This window comes from Ptychodera flava, chromosome 17 (assembly GCF_041260155.1).
Source record: "Ptychodera flava strain L36383 chromosome 17, AS_Pfla_20210202, whole genome shotgun sequence".
NCBI classification, from domain to species: domain Eukaryota; kingdom Metazoa; phylum Hemichordata; class Enteropneusta; family Ptychoderidae; genus Ptychodera; species Ptychodera flava.
Window position 1 is genome coordinate 1,037,451 of NC_091944.1, and position 24,905 is coordinate 1,062,355.

General features: G+C 38.9%; 3 protein-coding genes across 3 annotated transcripts; 2 read left to right on the forward strand and 1 right to left on the reverse strand.

Moving 5' to 3' along the window:
* The first annotated feature begins 335 nt into the window (after positions 1-335).
* On the forward strand, positions 336-11,611 carry LOC139115100 (myb-like protein X). Its single transcript, XM_070676995.1, has 3 exons — positions 336-782; positions 6,349-6,548; positions 6,713-11,611. The coding sequence occupies exons 2-3, from the start codon at positions 6,405-6,407 to the stop codon at positions 7,682-7,684; spliced, it is 1,116 nt and encodes a 371-aa protein (XP_070533096.1). The 5' UTR covers positions 336-782; positions 6,349-6,404; the 3' UTR covers positions 7,685-11,611.
* Positions 7,834-9,066, forward strand: LOC139116573 (tripartite motif-containing protein 2-like). The gene has a single exon (XM_070679169.1). It carries the CDS (start codon positions 7,834-7,836, stop codon positions 9,064-9,066), a length of 1,233 nt encoding a protein of 410 aa, XP_070535270.1.
* A 2,874-nt stretch (positions 11,612-14,485) lies between the features above and the next one.
* On the reverse strand, positions 14,486-19,470 carry LOC139115101 (arylamine N-acetyltransferase, pineal gland isozyme NAT-3-like). Its single transcript, XM_070676996.1, has 2 exons — positions 19,307-19,470; positions 14,486-16,454 (listed from the first exon to the last, which is right to left on the reverse strand). The coding sequence occupies exon 2, from the start codon at positions 16,425-16,427 to the stop codon at positions 15,507-15,509; it is 921 nt and encodes a 306-aa protein (XP_070533097.1). The 5' UTR covers positions 16,428-16,454; positions 19,307-19,470; the 3' UTR covers positions 14,486-15,506.
* Positions 19,471-24,905: the final 5,435 nt, after the last annotated feature.

The following is a 24,905-nucleotide window of genomic DNA, read 5'->3' on the forward strand; positions in this document are numbered from 1 at the left end:
GTAACATGCCTGGGCACGGCTGTAAGGTTTCCCAGGTATACTTTTGAAAACGCCATCGTATAGAGATAGCTATGTGCTACCATGTCCTCCATCATTGCAAGATAGTCGGCGCCATGCTACCTCCATGGTGTGATGTTATTCTGTTTTAAGTTGTAATAAGCTTACATCAGAAAACGTTTGTACATGACATCGACTTCTATTGTCTGAATTCACCAGTCCATGTTTTAGGACATTGAAAAAGGATTGACTTCACATCGACCGGTCATGTTTGCCTTGTCATGTCAAAGAAACGAGACAGCACACCTGAGAGTAAAATAGGTACGTCACGTGGTGTTATTATAATATTTACAATGTGACTGTCACTTGGGGCTCACATAGATCTCTTGTGAATAACTTTGTGTTGTCTTGTTTTAAAGGTTCAAGGAATAGCTGCTTTCACCGCCTGTTTCTGCTTCTTTTATCACCTTCATGCCTTTTGTTACCCTGTTCATTATCAAACAAAGGGGTTTATCCAATCAACGAGCTGAAAGCATGGTCTATTGTTCGAGCATTCTATCCTCCAGTAAAGGTAGGGAAAGTATTTGACACATATCACGGGGCACTTTCATTGTTGTTGGCCGCGGTGTGTTCGACGCTCCGTTCATACTTGTTTGACCTCTCCCGAACACAAAGTTGAAACCAAACACGTTGGCCGTTTTAAAGACGTGGACAGGAGCAACCAGAGGCTTTCCATTCCACACTGTGTTCCCAGTACACACCCAGTGTACCGTCACAATTAACAGGTACGTACCAGGCCGAATATAGTGTTATATTTTTAGTTTAATAATGGTGTAAATTTCATCGTACACTCAAGCCGATGCCTTTACAGCTGTGTGCTATCTGAACGCTAGCAAAGCTGACCTAACCACTGCCGATGGCAATTACACATACACAGCATTTTTTAGTGTTCCACCCATCGCCACATCCTCTGTCTCAGCGGATCTCAGAGGGGACGATTTCAGGAACAGAAGTCGTCCGCTGAACGTAATATATCATCACGATGTTGACACAAGCTGTGGCTCTAGAGAGGAGAGCAAACCTTCAGTTGACAGGTTACGATCAAAACGACTGTCAAAACTGACTCGTTGCGCCTTTCAGACTTGACATTTTCAAACACTATCGACTTTTCACAGGTGTGATATAGGCCTACCACACTAGAAATTCTACCGTAGTTTTCCATAACCTTTACAAATTACATGGACCGAAGTAACTTAGCGACTTTCTATTTCACGTAACCTCCATTTATTGGGAAACGTTTTAGTGTGAGACGCAATATTGTTCTACAGCAAGCAACAGTTGGTCAGCCTAATCTTTGTCCCGAAGTGTACGCCAAGGATTGTGTAATACGAGTGTTATAACATCTGGTCCTTTGTTGTACATGTCTGGGTTTTGCAGAGACAGTGCGGACCCATGACGAATGACGTTGAATTCTAGTCTTTTCTAGTTTAAAACGCACAACTCGGCGGCGATTTTGTCAGCCATTTCCAAACTAATCGATTAAAAACTGTGTAAACGACTCCACCATGAATATTTAAGTAGTTTGGTGAAGTTTAAAGCAAACAAAAAGGGATATTTCTCTTCCAATTTTCAACAGACCCTTATAAAATTCTGTTGGCCTTTATCTTATCCCAAAGCGTTCAGTGATTCAAAATGTCATTGTCATGTATTTCTTGCTGAAAAACCCAAACACCATGGTTTCTCAAGACCGCGCCTCATTAAAACTCAGCGCAACAATGGACGTTTTGTTTGCAGTTCGCATTGGATCGATATTTTAGGTGTCGGTATCGTATCATAGCATGGCATGGTGGGCTTTCATTGAGGTTACTGCATTCTGGTATATAATGTTCAGTGTCGTCGCTGATTCCTTTATTTATTGCAGTGAATTGTGTCTATGTAACTTTATCGTGGGTGTGTACATCCTGATAACTATGTTGTCCATACGGGAACGTATTGCACTCATTTGCGCTTTCAAGATCATTTGTTAGGATTGGTTACAAAGTTTTGGGCTTTTTTCTGACGACTTTTCAAATTTATAGCAATTTTAAATCATTTTAAAGGAAGTACCGCTTTAGGCCCGATGACGAGTATTGTATCCTTAGCCTTTTTATGCTATGATCATCAGAGAAGTCAAATTTGCACTCTTTCACAGGGTTCATGAGATTTGTGCAGCTGTGTGAAATCATGGCGCTAATGGTGAAATAACTGTTACTTTCTACGTCTTTATGGAACCTTAAATCATAAAATCAATAGTTAATGGTCTTTCTTTGGGTTGTGTCTACCGTATACCGTTCAAATCAAAAGCAAAGTTCTTCCTACTCGCAGTATGTCGCAGTAGGGGTTGACGGTAAGGGAGAGAGCTGTGATTTAATCGACCCCAAGAAGCCAAAAAAAGGCTTGTTTCTCACCCTTGTGTATGCCAAACTCTACTGTCTACGGGAACATTCTGCGTTCGCTTGAAAATATTTGAAAATAGGGTTTTAGCTTCGACAGAAAGCGTAACGTAACGTCTGTAGGATCACATGTTTGGCTTTTGGTCAAATTGTTGCATTTCACAAGTGTACCTAAGCATCACTACTTTGTCATTTTCGTGTGTGCAGTTGGATCTTGTTAGCTTAAAAAATATAAAAAAATATGTTGACGCATCAATAAGAGACCAAGGATGACAAAATAATATTTAATTTTGTTCAAAATGTCAATGAGAGTAGTTCAGGTGAAGTTAACAATCTCGTGATAAACAAACCAACCATTAGTTCAATTTGCATGATGATGTAATCTGTGTCGCAGTATTAAGTCTTCACATAATCCCTATTTCTGTCACTGGTTTTTATGACCTCTGTAAAAAATGAGAGTTTCTGTAGTTACACTGTGTATTCACACATTGACTTTAAGTAACAGAATGGAATGTTGAAAAGATTAACACGCATGCCAACATACACACTAAAAGTGAACCTTACTCTTTGTGGTGTGACCTTACAGCAACCTACTGCCACTTTAACTCGACATAAAAACAATTCTATGTTCCCTAACCCCCATGCCCGAGGCATAGAGGACATTCCACCGTTTCCTAAATAACTTGGCTGCCCATTTCTAGCTAGCAGTGACTTGCTAATATTTCGGAGTATACGACGTATATAGAAGGGCCTGGTGATCTTATCGATACTGAGCAAGTACACTCATCCCGTTGTCAATTTCTGATAAATCACTTTCTCAATTATCATCGACAATTTGCGACGCTACAATATGAACACTGTATTCAAATCTCTGTTTACAGCCTTACAAGACTTGACCAAAATGATATGGGTTCTGAACAGTAAAACGAAGTTTCGTGAAAGTTTTGGTAGAAATCTGCCATGGTTTTCTGAGTCAATGAAGATTTGAGACATGGCACTGACACACCCATTTACAAAGAATGAGTCTTTTATGTAGAGTATGGTCAACCTTGAAGCTATGCTTTCAATCTTTAGTAACCCTACTCATTTGTAATGTCCATACCAGACAAACAAAGGAGACGTGAAGCCCTGAACCATTGAGCAAACAATCCAACTAAGCCGATATCACCCATTGCCCTTCGGCAATTGTTCAGAATGACTGGAAGTGAAACTTATAACCTGCTGCCCCATTTATTTACTTCTTACATTTCGGAACGATAGTGACAACGAATAGGGTTCAAAATATCAAACAGTTTGACATTTTGATGATTTGCCACGGAGGTATAATCTTAGCGGTGAAGCAACCGTGATACAGCCACCATGATTTGGAAGTGATTCACAGTTCAACAATTTGAAATAAGTTGCAACTTCGACTATACTGTCAACTCGATCATAAACAGCGTAACTGTGACCATGTAAGTCTTACCTCCATACTTCGACCCAGGACATAAATACCAATGGCAGCCTTGATCCGGGTCATTTGATGAGGTCACCGCACTGGCTTTGTTTAACAAAATAAATTTGGTCTTTATGGCAAGGTTTTAGGATAAAATACTGACATTTTAAGGTTTGAAAAAGCATGCCTTTTTGCAGGGCCAGGTATTCTATTTTTAGCCACTCAACAATGTCCGATACTGAAGTAAAAACTAGAATATTCAATAGCAGCGACAACACCATTGCCAGTCTCGCTTCCACTGTCAATTTACAAAACGAGCCGTTTTGACATTGCATCCAATTTATTTACTTGTACACCCGTTATAACACAGAAACATTTCACATGCATAAACGCGACATATTTGACCGAGACAGTGGTGTGTAATTATTTGAGTGGCAACGTTAAAATGAAAGCGTTGGTATTTTAACAGGCTCATTTCTAAACCCCCCAATGCACTCGACGTAAGCAGAAAATCGAAGTGTTTAACTGAGTGACAATGCAAACCGTAGTCTGTGTGTTGAGTTGTGTATTGATTTAAAACAATGAACATAGCGGAACAGACTTACACTAAATCAAGTTGAAACATGTTGGCATCCGTGGTCTGGACGAGTTGGTCGATTCAACGTCATAAAAAATCTATATCTCCAACAAAAAAAAACATTCCGATCGTCAAAAAGTTAGTATGCTGAGTTTTCGTTTTCGTCATCGATTTAACAGGACACTTGCATTTTAAATATATAAGTAAATAGCAAGTCCACATCAAGATTCCCATGGAAATTATTAAGCCAAGATTCCCTTCTAAATCCCGATATGGACGAGAACAAAGTTTAAGTTACGACTACAGGGCGCGTCTCTTAACAGGTTGATTGAATCAAACACCCACGCATGACAAAGTGTACAGATGGGACCACATCGTCCAGTCCGCAAGGTTTTATAAGATCGGCGTCAGTATTTTAAGGAGGGTTCCTGGCCGAATAAACACTGGGGGGGGGGGGGGTTATACAAATAATTCTTGTAGGTTTGCTATTTTTGAATGGCTGTGTTGTGCTAGAGAAACCAAGAAATACCCACAACATGATGTAAATTACTATTCATTTGTAATAATATCATCATCATCATCATCATCATTATCATCATCAAAGGTTACTAGCAGTTAGTAGTTGTATAAAGTATGTATAGCAACCCCGTCACTTGGTCCAATTATTGAAATATTTTCCGATACCTCCACCGCCAAGCTGTGCGTTCCTTCATCAGACATTTATGAATAGAAGTAGATCTCCGTGAATGGAGGCATGTACAGGTAATAAAACGATTTTACGGCAAAAGGTTATCCAGTAATTGTTCCTTTGCTTCAAGCATCTGGTAAAATGTGAACTATTCTTTGTAGACACCTAATGGCCAGCATATTTATTGATTTCCATTGTTTTGTCTAATCCGTCTGTCAAAGAGATTCTGTGCAATCATGCCAATGACCTGTCGAGATGACTGCATCGAATAACGATGACTGTAACCTTCTTTATAAAGCTGACAGCATAATCCCCGAACCACAAAGACTAGCATTAAGACATCACGATAAACTTTAATAATGAACACATTGAACATAGAACTTGATTGAATACTTCTCTGTAAGTGGGGCTTTCGGAAACGTGACCGCCCATCACGACATAACGCTATCACGTTTATGGCTACGACCGTACCGCCGGCCGCCCACTGTGTCATTCAACTAGCCTTCTGTAGACTGTGTTATGAAGGGATTGGTGCCAAAACCACAGACCCTCCTTGTCTAGGCAATATGCTAAGATAAGGAAACCAAAATCAAAAGATTCACTCAGTTAACTCATTGACAACTAACATAACTTTCAGTGACGTCGGTGATGCACATTGACAATATCTTGTCACGTCATTTGTGAATTTTCGGCATCTTAGGAAATCAGAAACCTTCTTTCTACGGATTTCACGTATGATAGCTTCATTGTGTCCCTTTCCTTAGATTTCAAAGTGGTCTGTCCCCCGGGACACTGATTTACAGCGATAACTGTGTTTTCAATTTCAATGTTGTAGGTATGTTGAGGTGATGCATCTAGATATCGTACATGAAATACATTGTTTAACAAGGAAGGCACACAGTTGCAGTTCCTTTAAATCCCTTGGGTGGATCACTAAATGCAGTGTTATTGCAACCGAATTGTCGCGAATGCAATTAATTTTGATTACTTATGCGACCACAGATTCACAATTCATGAAACGGGAATGCAAATTTATGCAATTGAAATTATAATTTTTACGAATTCCATGGCTGTTCAAATCATCAGGAGAAATTTACGTAAGTTTTGAGATCATGATATGAAAGATTGTAGAGGTTGAAAAAAAGAAAACAGCACAAAAATTGAACAACACAGAATTACGAAGTGACCCCATGCAATCCTATATATTTGAACTTTGCAGATATCAACTGGATGTTGAAACGCGTCATCTTGTAACATAATTTGAGGCCGTGCAAAATGTCCAAGTACCACCGGCGGAAGAAAGTCACTGGTGGTAAACACAGTACTGATAGTGGCATTGTGGCCGGAGACGATGGCTTGTCTACAGCCTGGCTGAAAAGATTTACACCAAAGGGAAGTGTACGACTCTATACGGTACAGGTAAGTTTAATGTTTGTTTTATCGCTGAAGTTTTAAACCTTTTGCTAAACAACCTCGTCAGTGATATAATCTTACTTACAATAATTATTCACATTATCGTCATTTCTATTTATTTGACATTTCTTTCAGCATCTTTCATGTGATATATTTAATTTCATTCACAGACCGATGCCAACGGCGATGGCGACAGCGCCCCCAAGTATCGAACAGTTTCTCCCGACGAACTGTTCAGATCTGAAAAAGATAAGAATGATGACAAAGTCAATGGCAATGCCGTGAACGGAGAGTCAAAGGATACAAACGAAGCCGATTCCAAACAATCAAGATATCGAAAGAACAGAGAAATGGAAGAGGAAAAGAAAGAAAGAAAGAGAAAACAACAGGAAGAGGCAGAGAAACTAAAAGAAAAAGAAAAGGCGGACAGGGAAGCAGCGAAGGAAAAGGAACGAGCCGAAAAAGAAGCGGCAAGAGAGAAGGAAAGAGAGGAGAGAGAAAGAATCAAAGAAGAAAAAGAGAAAAGAAGATTACAGAGGAAAAAAGAAAAATACTCCCACGCTGGAAGCTCAGCACAAATAGTGAGTAAGAAAAAAAGAAAAGAAGAAAGAGCAAGGGAAAAAGAAAATAAAAAATCTTCAAAAGTAAATGACAAGAGTAGTGATAATGGTATCGCTGTAACAGCAGTCACATCAGATGAAAATATCACTGAGAAGAATTATCAAGACGAAATGTCTTCTGATGACAAAAATGAAGATTTGAATGGTCAAAACGAAATTAATGTATCAAATGAAGAGAAACAAGGTTCTGGGGATGACGTCAAGGAAATTTCACCGGATTTGAAAACAGATGATAGTCGAGAAGAAATACAAAAAGATGATACTGATGGGGAAGATGAATCCACTTTGGTACAAGCGACGTTAACGATGGAAGATCATCAGATAGATCACGAAACACAAGGCATCGTTGTTACTGAAATTACCAACCAACAGGAAAACTCAATCATTGTTGAAGATGAGGGAAAGAAAGAAATTGATGAAGGAAAGCCAATCATAGTAATATTACTAATGAACCTGCCAACCACACAGAAGATATCACAACAGAAGAAATGGATGTCACCCTTACTGACACCGAGACAGTGATCGAAAAAGAAGCGATTATAGCGGCAGAGAACTTTGATGTGTCTGATAGTCCACGCGAGATTGAGGACACGGCGAGAAACGGCGAGATCAGTACCAAAGATGAAATTGATGCTGTTCCTGTTTCACATCAGCCTATCAGACCAGCAGATATGAAAATTGAGTTACCAACGGTTTCTGATGACGCCAAAGAAAACCAACAACACATTGAGGTGCATGTTGAAATCAAGACGGGCGATGATGATGATGATAAGATAGCGGAGCAAGTCAAAGAACAAGCCAGTGACGACGTCCAGTCGAAGCGCCCTCAGTCACAGGTGATGTTCGATGAACAGGTAGTGCGACAAATTGAACAAAAGGGAACAGAAGGTAGTGTGTCTAGTCGGGCGTCGAGTGCTGTAGCCGTACCCCGCACTATGATACAGGGTCGTTCGTGGGGCTCATCAAGTAGAGCATCAGCTAAACAAGTACTCCAGAATGTAGCTTCAAACGGCGAAGTTGGGCAACAGAGAAGACATGCTAAAAGGAAAGCTGAGCTTGTTTTTGAGTTTGGTCAGAGGGGAACATCGGCTGGCAGACTGCGGCGACCCCATGGCGTAGCTGTGTCCGCCAATAGCGACATCATCGTTTGTGATTCGGGTAATCATCGAGTGCAGATCTTTGGATGGGACTGTAAATACAAAACTAAATGGAGCCCCGATACTCTCAGACGGAGGTTATTTTCACGAGATCGATTTGATCCAGGCGATGTGGCAGTGACACCGGACAATAAACATTTCATAGTGACTGATTTCTCGACAGAACGCCTCTATAAGGTATCGTTGGAAACGCATCATTCTAAAGAGTTTGGGAAAAGCGGTTACAAAGGCCCATGGGGCGTGGCTATTAATTCTCATGGATATATTTACATCTCATACTGCATTTCCAACTGTGTCGTCTGCTACACGTCAGATGGAAAATTTGTGCACACAATTGGTCGGAAAGGCGTGGGTCCGGCAGAATTCAGCTACCCCTGTTACCTTGCCATCAACAAACGCGATGCTATCATCGTTGCAGAGTACCACAACAGACGAGTACAGATTCTCAATCCAGATGGAGAGTTCATGTTCCAGATTGGCAGCTCCGAACATTTCCGAGAAATCAGCGGCGTAGCTGTCGACAACTTCAACAATGTCTTCGTGGCTGACTACAAGTGCCATCGCGTCGTAATGTACGGCAATGACGGCGCTTTCAAACTGTGTATCGGCGACCAAGAAGATAAACTAGATCGGCCAGAAGGAGTGGCTATCTCCCACGACGGCTACATCGTGGTCTCTGACAGCGGTAGTCATGGAGTGAAGATTTTCCGACACTGGGATGTTAAGAAGCTATTTGACTCCATGTAAGTGCCGAGAACAACACGAGTCGTCTTTTCTTGACGTACAATGTCGAGTAAATTCAGTGGATTCATGTCTGAACTGTGTAACAACTGCAACATTTTGTCGCTCATCGTAACAAAAACAATGGCGAACAATACTTGACAGTTTTACCCAGTTTGATGTAAACATACAATAAGAACATAATCAGCATTTACCTCAATTACTATATGAATTAATTTTATAACACAAGAATACACATGTATGTTGCTATTTATACGTTTGTTATTACGCATTCTGTATATGGTTTCTACATAAGGTCTCTAATAATATTTCAGTATACTTTGTTTTATATGGGAATGATATCAGTAACAGTCGACCTCGTTGGAATTAGTGCTAATTTAGCTCAGGATTCAAAGTTAATTGCTGTGCTGAACATGGTAGTTAGCGAAAAATAGACCTAAATTCATCTTCTTTTTATATAAAATTGAGAGGTGACAGGCTATTTTTTGCCACGCAGTCTGGTACACCGGTCTATTGTAATAACGCTTGTATTAAATGCAGTGCAAGGTGACCCTTCGTTGAACTGATTTCAATAAGCTGCAACCTGGTGACGTGTCAGTATTTCAATATCATTAATTGTCGGCGGTCAAACGGCAGTTGTTCATAACAAGTGCCAATGTCTTGGAAAACTTCGCAAGAACTTTTAAGTATGTAAGCGATGGAATTTCACGCTGTCAAATCAATAAACACGACAACATTTTGATTTAGCTGATATATTGATACGCGGGACATCAATAAGATTGTACACATACTGTCTTGCGCATTCCTCCTAACCCATAGCTCCCGGGCCTGAACGATATTGTCAGCGAAACAGTCGGGCAGAATGGCAATAACCAAAATATATTTGGAATCGATTAAAATGAAAGGAATGACACGACTTGAGCTATGTTTAACAGTATCACATTGTTCACAGTGACCAGCATCAGCGTCTGGTCCGCAATGCGGCAAATGTCGATATTAAAATAACAAATTTTTAACTCTACATTGACACTGCAAAAATTGACACTTCACAAATTCGATTTCAAACACTTAACCGTGAGATGAACGGTCTCACTCTTTGTTCTTCAAATTGTTGAATGCCATAAACAAACTGATCAATATGGTTATCCTTGTCTGGCTGATTCAAACGCTGTTATAGTATACCCGACTATGTTTGCCGTCATCCTCTGCTTTTGTTGATGACGTCACCACCTGGTTCCATTTTTAACATGCATAGAGCGATAAAGTGTTGCAAGGTCGACTAACGGTGGAAATGTACTCGATGCGAATCAATTTGACATCAGGTTATACAAGTTAGGAGGTATACGGGTGAAATCTAGGGATAGACATTTTACAAAGGCACATCAAATTTGAATAGAGGCCACAGTTGTCGATGATATTTGTCAAAACAGCAGTTACCTTGCAAACAATTTTGAAAAAACTGTTTGGTATTGATGTGATTTGGCTACAATTCCGATAATCTGTATTTACTCTCCGTCAGCAAACATCTCTATCCACACCTTGTTTTAAGTGAATTGTTCAGTTGATTTCACCGTATGACACCATGACCGTAATTTCAACCACAGTCTTCAACGGTGATAACTAGCACTTGGCAGTTTATTATGTTTTTTTTTGTAAATATATTATATCTGGTGTGATTTTGTTTTGCATTTTAGAAATTTAGTCGGTTTCCCACTAAATCAATATTTCAAATCTTTAAGCCGCTTTCTCTCGAAATTTTTCATATGTCTGTCGGCAGATTTACCGCAATCCAAGAATAGTACTTGTCCAAAATATAAGAAAGTACTTGTGCCAAAAAAAAAATGCAAAATCGTTACTCATATCGTGTATCAGTACTACACGCAACATAATTTTGCATATAAGCGAATGTGAAAGGCCGGCCACGTCGCCATGATCATTTCCTATATCCGTGTTATACAGATACAGTTACTGTTACGTTTGTCTCAGATTGACTTTATTCACAATTTATTGACAGTATTATTACATGTATTATTTACTCGCCATTTCCTGACACTTTATTTCGAAAACTTTCATGTAGTACTTTAAAGCAGTTTTCCTCTTCAGCGCGTACATTAGCATAAGTACTACATTCATTTGTACTATTTGTCAAATTGAATTTCACAGACCTCCGAATATTCGCCATTTCTTTGAGCGTCAATTCTATCCGACAAGCAGAATCTCGATTGCTTTAGCTCGGTGGTAGCTGATACAAGTACTTCGTTGGTGCCAAATTGGTTCCGACTATTTTCGTGTGAAAAGAGTTTGTCATGTACTGTGTTGACACTTATGCGAAATATCGCCATTGCAATCGTGTCTACTTTTGGAATGGAAACACAGTTTGAGTACCATGCCAATCGGAGTTAACTTTTCACACGGACTGCCGTGTTTTGAAGTTCTTCTCAAGCTCTTATGAGAAATGTGAAAATTCTTCCACTAGATGACATGGTTAATAATGATAGCTTCCAAGATTACATGTATCTCAATATATAATAAAGAATATTTAATAAATTTATACCGAGTGTGCGTTTTTTTCCGTGAGAAATAAAAACATGTATTACCACTCAAAGTCTCCCTTTCGGGAATAGCTAGCGATAGAACGTTGGGATACAGAAACAGAGTGGCCGATATCAAAGTCTTCAAAGATTACACTGTTTATTTCTTTAACGTGGATGTTATATATTGCCAGTTGCTGAACCTTCTTTTAAGGTGGTTGGAAAGGCTAGAGCGTCAGTTATAAATTTCAACAAAACTATTAAAATATAAAAGTAGTCAACATTCTCTGTGGAATAAAAAAACTAGACATTTGGGCACAAAGGCATTGCAGAGTTATAGCCTGTTAAAACTTCTGAAAAACTGACCAAATAAGAAGAAGTTGGGGAGTCCTTAGTGTATTAACTATGGTAGAGGTCCCCTAGCTTATAATAAAATGTTTGAAAAGGGAAAGTCATTATTTGCTGTTTTTCAGGAAAGTTTGACAAGGCGGTGCTGGCATTCAGAGTGAGTGACTGCTATTGTAAATGCATTTTTAGATTCTTTGAGTGTCAAAGATGTGTCAAAAGTGAGATTAACCAAAAAACTGCTCTATGACTTCAAAAGAGGGGTGCAAATATGGCTTGTTTTCAACATTTTTGACAGAATAACAGTTTTCCTACATAATTGTATACCAATTTAATCCAACTTTGAAATGAGATATGGACATGGAATTTTTACAGCCTATTAACAAGGTTACAGATAAGATTTGTACGGCACAATTTTCCTGTATTTGAAGTACTTTTTGAAAAATCACATTTTGAAATTTGAAAGAATTTTTAATAATTTTTTGATATATAAACCCATGTAAAATCATAAAAACAAATTTTATTTACAAATCCTGCCGTACAAATCTTACAATAAATAGTGTCAACATATTTATAACTAATTTGGTAATATTAATACTATCCAATTATTATTAAATTCAATATTTAAAAAAAACATGAAAAATTAAATTTTAATATTTACTGGTGTCATATTTCAAAATCATGGCTGCAAATATACAATTTTTATATTCTTTGGAGAAAATATTAACTAAGGGAGTTATCCTGAAAATTTGAACTAAATATCTTGATTCTAACACTTGAAATTTGACATTAACTCCGAGAAAAGAATTGATGCAAAAATAGCCTTTCCAACCTTCTTTTAAGGTGTTCGTAAACATACCTCCAATATACAGTAGTTATTTAGGCTGTATTCACAAACTTCTCTTTAAAAGGGGGCGGGGAAGAATCCATAAAAAGTACCAAAGCCTGCTTTGAAATGCCCTCGTAACAAACTCAAAATGGGTTCCAATGCCCACCTTCTGACTCGCTATAATTTTGAAATTACCCTCAAAATGAAACTGGCCTGAATTTGAAATTGACATTGTTTTCTATGTGTGTGCGTGTGTGTGTGTGCTTCTCTCCCAGGGAAGGGGGCGCTGTTTTGATGCATTTTCTCTTGCAGTAAAACATCTTGCAAAACAAAACCGCTATCACATAAAAGAGATTTTAAAACAAGATGGCTTCCCTACCTTCTAGAGATACTGAACATAATTAACATAATGTATAAAAGGGACAGTAGCTTTATCTTTAGGCCAATTTTAGTACGTTTTTCTGTACATCACCGGTAGTTTCTTGTTCTACTCTTCACAGCATACTAGAATAACAAATATTCTGTTTTGCAAAATATTCTGTGTATATGTGTAAAGATCGTAATCGTTGTTATTGATGACAAATTAGTTCTAGTCCAGACTTGAATTCAATTTTAAACAATAACGATGCTGACTGTACACGTATGGCTGTGCTGGGCTTTTTATCACGCTTCAGTGAGTTGAACAACTTCGGAAACTGAAGGAGATACACAACCACCAGGATCTGACCAAAAGGTAGAGCCATAAATGGACAAATCAACACATATTTCATTTCAACCAGAGATAGTTTCGTTTTCAGTCTCCTTATAATTCCCCTAATCCCAATATCGAATGCTCCAACATACCACTGATATTTGTAAATCCCCCGTCTATTCTCCCCGTCTATTCTCCCTGTCTATTCCCCCTTCCACAGGTTTTGCTGAATGCAGTCTTACATGCAAGTAAAATATAAACTCATCATATCATCCTCTGTACAGCTGGATAGCATGCGTGCATGGTCAGACCCCCTCACTCTGCTACGTAAATATCATTATCATTTTATGGTTTTGTTTATGATTTCTTGTCTTATTGATCACCAGGTAAAGAGGGTCGATCATGGCCATGTTATAAAAGTGAACTGTATTGTAGGTATTATGTTTTTGAAAATGTGGTGACCCCCCTTTCCTACCAGTGAAAAAGTGATGACCCCCCTTCGCGGATTCCAAAATTATGATGACCCCCCCTGGATTTTGCCGCGCCCCCTCCCCCGGCCGTAAAAACTGAACGGTCCTTTATTTGTAAAATAATACACAATCCAGTCGTAACATATTCAAGTAATCGATACCGCACTGCATCCTGATCGGTCACCCTTACAAACCCATAGGACAATGGTTATAACCCTTCATTATTAAAAGTAGGTCTTTCTTTTGCTTGAGATGATCTCTTTTGCTGCTTATTCAACACTTAAACTCGAGCATTACAGAACCATTACAGAACCGTAATCATTACTTGTTTTCTGAAGCTTACATTTCTACAATACTGTAACACAAAATTATGGGAGGCAGAGTTGGTTTTATCGTGGATTTCTTAATTCATGGTTTCAGACAATGACGGCGTAAACTATTCCCGACCTTTTCATCTCGTGTAGCCGGCAAATGGGGGCGTTCTGTTTTACCCCCCTCCCTCTCTCTCTCTCTCTCTCTCTCTCTCTCTCTCTCTCCTCTCTCTCTCTCTCTCTCTCTCTCTCTCGTGGAAGAGCTACTTACTGAACGCAGAACAAAAAAACAGTACAAAATCATTTATCGGGATCAGATATTCAACAAATCATCGAATAACACTACTCGTAAGACGCATCGTTTTATGAATAAACAGGACTCTAATCAAGTTGATGTCTGAGCTACTGACATCGATACTTCAACAACGTTCTTCAAAAAAACTAACACGTATAAAATCTTCTCCGACACGAAGTTTCTCCATAACTTCGTACACATAGTGTAAGTTTTACCCATCGTGATCCCATAGAATTCCCTTTCAATCTCTTAAAACTCATCTTTTAAAAAAATAAAGCGACACCGTGACATTATTCTCTATTGCAAAGTATGTTTACACAGACAATACATAAACCACTGGAATACTTTTCGCAGCTGAAATAATTCCATAAAATGTTATCGTTACATCAACGATAAAGGTACTTAGCAGATTATATTTAAAGAAATACAAAATCCAAATGAATTCAAGTGGTAGGATTACACCATAGACACATTCATACTGGCCCGACCTTATTTCATTCATACATGTGAATCCTTCTACCTGGTGACTTAATAGAAACATTTCTCATTTGTTTTGAAAGTTAAAAACGGTTGTAAATTCGCTTTACGATAGATTACAAAAATAATTCCTCATTTGATTCTTATCATTCTGTCACAGTCGACAATGCGCTAAACGCCCGAAATGATTACTCTTAACTTACATATCGTTACTCGCTATTCAAATCGACCAGGCAAACAAAGTAGATTTCCAAACAATATACCGTATAACCGTAAAATATTAATGAAATCATCAAGATATCGTCGTATGGATCGGTTTAACAGTGTTCGTTGATAGACCATGATTAGAGTTCATCGAGAGTTCGTAAGTCATTACCGTGCACTGAATCCCTGATGCTTGGAACTTCGATACGATACTCACGGATATCTTCACTGAAGAAGCCGATGATTTGACTACATTTCGAATTGGAAACTCCTGTTGATTGTTGTTATAACTTTCAAATTTGTCCTGGACCCGCTTCTGTCTTCAAAGTAGGCATGATTTCTTTCTCCCAGTAATTCAATGCCTTTTCGATCTTGACCGGGGAAATTTGTGGACACAATTTCAAAATCCACCCCTTCATTTCTGCGACAGATTTTAACAGTGTCTCGTGAAGACATTTGTCATCTCCTTCTGTTAGAAGTGAGTTATCTTTCAAAGAAATGCATTTGCCATTTGGAAAGGTGATAACTCTAAGACTCACAAGAAAACGACTGCATGAAGGTATTGTGTATATGTTATTCATGGCAGCACCGTAGCAGCTGAAGTCAACGGGCGTTAGCTTAAAATTATAAGAATGTCTCCACACACCAGTGGAATTTTCAGGTACCAGCTTGTCAGTCTCCCACATATCCTTCTTCACGGTTCGTAAGTGTTGTCTTTCAATCACGTCTTCTTTTCTCACAAACTTATATTTACAACAGGAATGGCAGTAGATGGGAGATTCCTGTTTGAAATCCAGGGGAATTGCTTGGAAAGAAGGATAACCAAACCCGACATCGACGAGGAACTGATCACCATCGCTGACCACATTATTGGCAATGGATAGGCAATGATCGTTTGGATTGATTACTCTAGCTGAAATGAAATTGACATCAAACCCAATTGACTCCAAGATGAAATGAAAAGCTGCATTGTTCTCTAAACACAGTCCTCCAATCGTCGTTAAGGCATTTTGCTCTATTTCCTCTTTGGATGGAGCTCGTCTTTGCTCTTTGTCGAGACACAGCAGAGTGATGTTATGGAAAGGAACGTTGTACTGATAGGCTTCGATGAGAGAATTCAGAAACGCTAGACGATTTTCATGAAACTTCTCAGATGGATTTTCAATTTTAAGATGACTTTCCACAAAGTCAAGAGCTTCCTGGCGAGTGATCATCTTTCAATTAACGCTGATGATAAGAGTCTGCAAAACAAGACAAAGAAAAAAAAACAAGGACACATCATCACTAGTTCAATTTACAATAAAAATACAAGAGACTCCAAGAAAAATGCTGTAAAAATGTCAAATTCCGAATATCTGTCCCTGAGGCGCATTCTACTTTTAAGTTACAGGGATAAAGTCGTCGGCGGCGCTCAAAGGTTGCATGGGACCCATACGACCAATGTAAACACTGTATCCAAGGTACGATGGTGATTGATGAAAGTTAAAACATGTCTGTCACTAACAACATCGAATAATTTAAATGTCGCAGCTATGATGATGAGGTGCATCTAGATATCGTGCACGAAATACATTGTTTATAATCAAGAAACTCGCACAGGCGCAGTTCTGACGACTATTTCCCTTTAATGCATGTAGAGTCTGAAATAAACTAAGGTATGTGATGATGAGGTGGCCATTTTATTTTTGGCCAAGTGCAAAACATGTTCAGGCATGATCATCAACAGTGACTTAACACATTACTTCATAGGATTAAAATATGGCAATCTCGTCAGATCGTCATGTGAATGACGTTTGGCAGTAATTCATGAAGTGCGTGTAATGCCAAACTACTCGGCTGTATAAACCTTGTATACCAGTTCTGTTTACAGTTGTGTCTTAACTATATCATCATCATTTATTGTGTATTATATGTGTTGAAATGACAAATGAAGAAGGGAGTTCAAAGTTGAATTTGATCATCGCAATCCGATTCATTTGATGTTTGAATCTATCAGCACAACAGGAAAAATACAACCCGTCTTTACCTCGTCAACTATCTAGTGGATTAGTTGAGGGTGATAATCCCGTATGTTAGCAGTCTGTTTCCTTGAAATACAGTAAAAATAGCTGAAGAGCTAAATATACACTCAGTTCAAACTCACACGTGTAAAATTGAATTCAATATTAATCATACACACAATATCTATATTGCAGTCTCCCGTTCTGTATGAATTATTGACATGAATCACTATTTTAACGATATAAAATATAATTTACTGTAGTTGTTTTCAGCATAGAGATGGAATATATATTCAAATGAAAGGGCTGAGTCGATTGAACAGGCAGACATTTGAAACTTTTCCAATATGACATGATTTTGTTATAGTTATTTTAGGTTACATCATTTAGTTGAAAATATGATTGAGCAGAAATAATACATGAATTATTTAAAAAATTACAAGCCTACGACAATATGCGGAATACTGCATTAATGATGATAAGACAGATGATATTCATATTTCATCATAACATCGGTGATGACGTCACTCTTTCCATCCCTCGGTGGAATCTCGCTGTTCAGCCTATCACAGATGGTTTCATATCAGATCAAATCAACCGACAATAAGTGATTAATTATTTCTCGGTATACCCTAGACTTGGTTCAAGTCGGTGAATTTTAAAAAAAATAAAATCATTTATAATAGTTTCTCTTGTGTCTCTCCTATTTCGTACAAACCTATCCGGAATTTGGCAGCTCACGCCAGGTTTTCCCAGCGATTGAATGCGTCACGTTTGAGTCTGCGCAGTAGTGAGTTAGTTTCTGCCGGATTCCGGGTGAAACTCCGCTGTATAGCGTTCACTCCACTCATCGCGTTCACCCTACTCATCGCGTCCACTCACGCGCGCGTTTCACATGAAAGCAGAATACAAATCATTGCGTTCACTCCACTCAAACATTCACAAATCACAGACTTGAACCAAGTCTAGGTATACCCATAACTTTACTACACAACTATGAAATCAATGGTTATAGTATGGTAAAATAACAATAAGGTCACTCAGTCATCTGGTATTTAATTATTATGATGAAAATATACAAAATATTCCAGTTCAGCGAGTGACTTCGTGACATCAAACAAAGTTGGATTATTGCAAAAGTATCTGGCACAGAGTGGCAGAAGGACTAGCCTACTCGGTTACAGTCAGAACAAAACGCTTCAGATCCCAATCAGTTTAGTTTACTTGTCTCGTGACAACTTATACTGCAGACTGTGTGAATAAGGAATAAATGGCGGAATATTTCAAAGAAGTTAGACTCGGCTAGACCAAGATAGAGACCTCCATGAGCGTCAACGACAGATTCCTTCCTTTCTTTAGAGAGAAATAACAGGAAAAATTCAAAACCTGAAAGCCACGACTTCACCGCCGGTCGTGGAGAAAAACTACAAAGAAAAGTTAAAATCCTGAAAGCCAAGACCAGGCGAGCGGTCGATGAGACAAATTACAGAAAAAAAAGTAAAACTGACATCAACGACGATCCAACCGATCGGGAGAGAAGATAAGCTTATTGCAAATTTTAAAAAAGTTATAGGGCCTGGTCACTAACAACATCCATCATAACAGAGAAGAAATAGATCTGAACGGAATGAATGAAGAGAGAAAAGTTTAAAATTTTCAATCATATATATTTAGTTTCTGAATCATTTTTTTCTCCCGGCGCTTAGCTTCCAGGCTTTAGCTCAATGACATTAAGTGTTGCTACCATTGAGTTGCGTGTTGGAAGCACGATAATGGTGGTACAACTGCATAACAATACGACATCCGGGTATTGCAGTCACTTGATTCATTGTTCACGTTTGTAAAAATACTATGCACTAGTTATATGGAATGTAAACCAACAGTTCGTAATAAAGTGAGTTTCGCGACTGGGAAGCGGTCAATTATAGCATGCACATATTAAACGTTGCTTCTTTTTCGAGCCAGGCGTTAGGTTGCCAACATAGTAATGTAAAGTACGATCGTACAGCTCATTATGGATAACTATACAGCAGTCGACCTCGTTCAGTTATCGAATCTCCTTGGGCAATCGTTGACATTTTCCAAACACTCACCTTCAGAATCGTACACAGATCATACAAGACAAGACACTTTCTTGACTTTGAAAACGGTGGCTAGTGGTGAAGCTAACAGCCAGATTACGCCAATGCGTGAGTTCAGTGTGTGACACCCACATCCACTGGTGTATTTAATATGAACACATTGTCTTTGATTTGAACTATACCAACAGTGTCAGCAAAGGCCATAGGGTGAAAGGTAATTTGCTGAGTCATGATGGTATGAGAATGTAAAAAAGGAAAGGAATACATATGCATGCGTTGAACAATTGACCCACATAGTCAGCCTTTAAAAGTGCAGGTTAACCGTTTCAACATGATGGCTGAATGATTTCTTGATTCCAGAAGAGGGCGCAAGTTCTCGAATTCATGGCAACACTAACACTACCTAACTCTAACAATACAGCATAAGTTTGCTATGACATCTTATCATCTATTAATCGACCGACAAAAGTATGAAACAGCCTTTAGAGCTGAAGTGATCAGTACGACTTCCAAGACCCTCAGTACCACTGCCCTGCAGAAAATAGCGTCGAGCACTTCACAATTGACGACATCGCTTGAACTAACAACTAACACGTATCATATACATGCAATATGTATATATAATCCTGCAACCATCAGAGAGAACATCAGACATGTTTTATCTGATGGTTGCAGGATGCATGAAATATTATTACTTTTTACTTCAAGTAATTTGTTTTGTTATTTGCAACGCTCTGCTTTTATCAAGGTCAAAACTTTCTTGACCGACGCCTTTGGCTGGAAACTGGCGCGCAGATGCTCAGGCGAGTCCAAAACTTCACAAGTGGGGGCGCTATTTGGGGGAATATTGAGGTCAACTGGGGACACGCCAATCGTTGGCTCTTTATTGACTCGCCAAGACATCTGTGCGCAAGTTCCCGGCCCTGGACGTCGGTCCAGGAAGTTTTGACCTTTATACCTGTAGCCGCTAGGTTAGTCTCTTTCCTGCCAATTTTTGTACGTCTACAGACTCTATCAGATATTTGTAATTCTGTTTTACACATTTTCTGAAACAGTCCAACCATTGTAATTTTTCTGTTCATTCTTTTCATTGTATAAAACACCTGAAGAAGCTCTAATTTTAAAGCTAAACGTTGTGTTTGAGGTATAACAAAATACATTTGGAATCTAAGAATCAGGTGTGGCAGTGTGCAGTGTGCTTCATATATATATATATATATATATATATATATATATATATATATATATATATATATATATATATATATATATATATATATATGTATATATATATAGAGAGAGAGAGAGAGAGAGAGAGAGAGAGAGAGAGAGAGAGGGGGGAGAGTCTCTTGACGAGTGAGTTCACCAGCTCGATGGAACAACGTTGTAGACATGACATTGTAAAATAATATCTCCCGCAACCCTTGTATGTATGTATAAGCTTATATGTCTGTCTGTCTGTCTGTCTGTCTGTCTGTCTATCTGTCTGTCTGTCTGTCTGTCTGTATGGATGGATGGATATACATACATACGTACACAGTGTTTTCTCAGCATGTTATTGAAAGGGGTAATTTATGTCCCATTCATCAAAATTAGAGGGCAGACTTGACATTTAGGGGCAGTCATTGTTGATGTTGATTTTGCCTTACTAAGGCCCGATATCATTACCATCGTCACCCAGTTCAGTTCTGTCGCCTATGTCGCACGCAGTATCCGTACTATACTCGACATCATGATGTTTGTCAGCTTGTGATATGCTCGACTGCTCTCTATATTCTGTCGATTTGTCACTCACAAGTTTCCCCGAATTTGGGGGTTTAAATCCATGAAAATATGCATCGATCGAGGATGTTTGTAAAAATATATAAGCTTAATTCTTGGACGACATATGTCAATCCAATCATATAAGTGGGTGGCTATATATATATATATATATATATATATATATATATATATATATATATATATATATATATATATATATAATATATATATATCTCATTGGATTGACATCTGTCGGTCAAGAGTTAAAAGTTAACAAGTTGTCGTACATACATTTGAAAACTTACTCCCCTGCGTGTATCTTACAGGTACTTACAGGTTCTCTTCTAACTACAGGCCTTAATTAGGCCTCTAATGTCAGCTCTGTTCGGTTTTGTCGAGTAGGTAAATCCTCATTTATGTTAAATTTAAAGGGTTGATATTTCCACAATTTATCCAGTCTGTTTTCAAAAACTTGTACTGATTTTGCTGTCACAACTGCTTCTGGTAAACTATTCCATAAGTCCACACTTCTATGAATAAATGAATATTTCCTGATGTTGAGCCTGTATCGTCAGCATTTCCAGTCAACTTCCACTTTGTGTGGGTTTCATCAGAATACTAGCCATACCATGGTAACAACTACAGCTATATAAGTACAGCTGTAGTCAGGGTTCTGGCTGCCTGTCATGTGTACCGATGTATTAAAGTATTAATGACAGTACTGAGAAGCTATAATATAGCGCACTTCCTGTGCGGTTCGTTCGTCGTGGTATATTGTAAATAAGAAAGGTCTCTTTCACGTCAAAACAATATTTAAGTATGATATTATGGGTAAATTGGACACAATAATAAATATTTTTATAATTTTCAAAACGGCGTGAGTCCAAACAGACATGTGATCAGGTTATGCTGCCGCCATAGACCAACCCAAGCGTTCTTTGTTTGGGCCCCATAATGTCGGTCGCTAAGGCAACACCGGTTCATTGTTCGCTTGTTTGGTTGAGATATACGGTATTGTATGTACCTGTCAAAGGTGTGCGGTGGTCCATCGACCCCTTCAATGTACTGCATACGTTTGTTTTAGTTACAGTGCGGTCGTTTTTCTTCCGTGACGTGTCTTCCTCGGTTAACTGAAGACCCCGTCTGGAGAGCGGCAGATGGCTTAATTTCAGGTGTCACTCTGTTTCGCTGCAGTATCGAGTTGAGGTCACCGCGACTGGTTCAAAACACTCTACGCACAGAATTGTGACTAGAAGTTTGAAGACATTATTACCGACTGTGTTCGATACAAAATGGCCGTCCAACTTCCCGAACAACCGCAGCCGTTCTCTGTCATCTCTGAAAAGTGGCAGAATAAACTAAACATACCGAGCCTGGATGAAGGAGACAAGTATAGCTTTGGACAAGTATACGAAGACCAACTTTTCAACTTGGTCCACAAGCATTTGGAACTGAACACGAATGACAGACTGGCCTACATTGGCCCGGGTCGTGGTAGCCTGGCTTCGAAGATTAAAGATAAATTCTGTTTACTTGAACCCATGGTAAATATTTTCCCCGGCAAGACGCACTATGAAGAGACACCCAATCAACGAATGCTGCCGTTTAAAATCGCCCATGTTGGTGCAGAGGAGTACTTTCGTGAGTTAGCTTCCGATGCGGAGGGCTACGACAAAAAAGCGGCGCCGTTCGACAAGATTCTGCTTCGAGACGCCGTCGAACATTTTACAAACATCCACGATACTTTCCTATTCATCATGAAGTCTTTGTCAGAATGTGGCAAGCTGTTGATAATTCATCGCCCGGGTCCAATGAGCACTCTGCCATTTTTCAAATCGGCAAATGTCCGCTTTAATGACAGCGACGTCACTGGATCGGAACCGTACATCAACATCATCAAAAACCTACAGGCAATAAACGTTGATGTGCAATGGGAAATAGAAATTGTCCCCATTGTATTGCCGAAGGTGAAGTGGTTATCAATGATCAAAGAGAAATTTCCACCACAAATGGAGATTATCAGCAATTATCAGATAGCAAGCGGTGTCCGTGAGTTGACGGAGGGTATGTTCAAATATCAGGGGGATCATGTTGAGTTCTTTGACCGTTTGTTGTTCATAACGGCTACCCACCCACTTGTTGATTGCGGCTACCCGAGCATTCAGCGCGCTGGTCAAGGAGCACATACACCTTATCCAGGACTTATGGATCTCAAGTTCAACTTGAAGGTCACACCTGATATTGTTAAGCACGTGAATCAAAGATTGGAGAAGGAGAAGCGAGACAAAAACCCGTTATTGTAGATGAGATTTAGATTTGCTACAAGGACACTTCTTGCGGATTTGACAAACTGCAACAAATTACAGCTCTGGCCATAATACCTTTCATGGGGGGAGCACTGCCCTACGGATTATGGAGCTTATGCAATGTAGTCATGGGAACTGTGCAACTTTGTATGATGTGGAATGTAGAACTATTTCACTCGCATATGATTTCATATCAAAGTTCAAACCCTTTCTATACTTTGTTTATCCTCAATGTTTGCGTTGTTACTTTATTTTCCAGGCACGTCTACAGAACAGCGTCGATCAATAGTCTTGTAAATGTTTTACATAATTCGTCCAGTAATTCATTGTTTTCTGGTCCGTATGCGACCATTGTTATTGTGACTGTGACAGAAAATAGGCTAAAGCCCAGAGGCGATATCAGTTTTGTGATAGTATAGGAGATTATAGTGATGGAACAGTATCCATGCAGCCTGATCAGTGGGTTGAAGCCAAGCCATAAAGTTCACGTTACGCCGATATTTGACAGCATGTAAGATCAACGGTGTTACTCGTAATAAAATTTGGTCCACGTAAAATGGTAACAAACTCGCAATTGTTCAAGCGATAAGTCTTGCTCGGAGAGTGAACCGTAGGTCAAAGGTCGTTTATCGATAATCAACATAGGTCTCAAAGCTTGTCATGGTTTACACAAACAAACAACTATCTCATGAATAAAACTAAATTACAACTCAAAGTTTGCGCATAGTGAATCGAACCAAAGACAATACCATAGAGTTCCGTGCTGCCATGGCCACCTATATCAAACTGACGTTATAAAGGGCAGTACATAGCGTGTGTTTTTATTTTTACAGTACATTTGTCAAATTGAAACACATGATTGAAATAGCTTTGTGAAAATAGCTAAAAATTAAGAGAGGATACCTTTTTTTTGAAAAATTGCAAAGTAGTCAGTTTTTGGTACAGCATGGAGATAGAAAGAAAGATTCTTTCTTTCTACCTCCATGGGTACAGCTAGATAAAAACACACAGTTGTTCAAAACAGATTTAAGGAACAAACCTTCTAACTTTCCAGTGTTTTGTAAAATTCCACATCGTGATGTTCACATTTAAGTTTTTGCAGTAGAGGATATTTTGTCATATAGTAGAAATAATGGTGTGTTATACTTTTCAATATAGACAAATTGCTTGCTGCCGGCGTTGACGCCTTTTTGTACCGTCCAGAATGTAATTGCTTCTAATAAAGTGTTTTACAGACAATAATGGTATATTACGTCTCTGCCTGCAATGTGTCACCAAGTTCTTTGCTATGCCTAAGGCTTTCTTCTATTATTAAAAGGGCGGAAAGGGAGGGTGGGGGATTTTTCATTTTACACGCCTATGGAATTACCTGCCTCTTTTTCCCAGCAGGTGTCAGCTAGTGAGTTGGTAACTGTGTCATCTTGGGTGCTTTTAACTTCTTCAGCACGAGTCCGATTGTGTCGTTTATGATTTCATAATAAATAAAGAGATTTTGGATTTTTTTTCGTGTGTCTGACGCAAAACTACTGTGTATGCCCTGA

Coding starts and splice junctions, on each gene's coding strand:
- LOC139115100 (XM_070676995.1), top strand. CDS start 6,405: ATGTCCAAGTACCACCGGCGGAAGAAAGTCACTGGTGGTAAACACAGT. Junction 6,549..6,712: donor TACGACTCTATACGGTACAG/GTAAGTTTAATG, acceptor TTTCATTCACAG/ACCGATGCCAACGGCGATGG.
- LOC139116573 (XM_070679169.1), top strand. CDS start 7,834: ATGAAAATTGAGTTACCAACGGTTTCTGATGACGCCAAAGAAAACCAA.
- LOC139115101 (XM_070676996.1), bottom strand. CDS start 16,427: ATGATCACTCGCCAGGAAGCTCTTGACTTTGTGGAAAGTCATCTTAAA.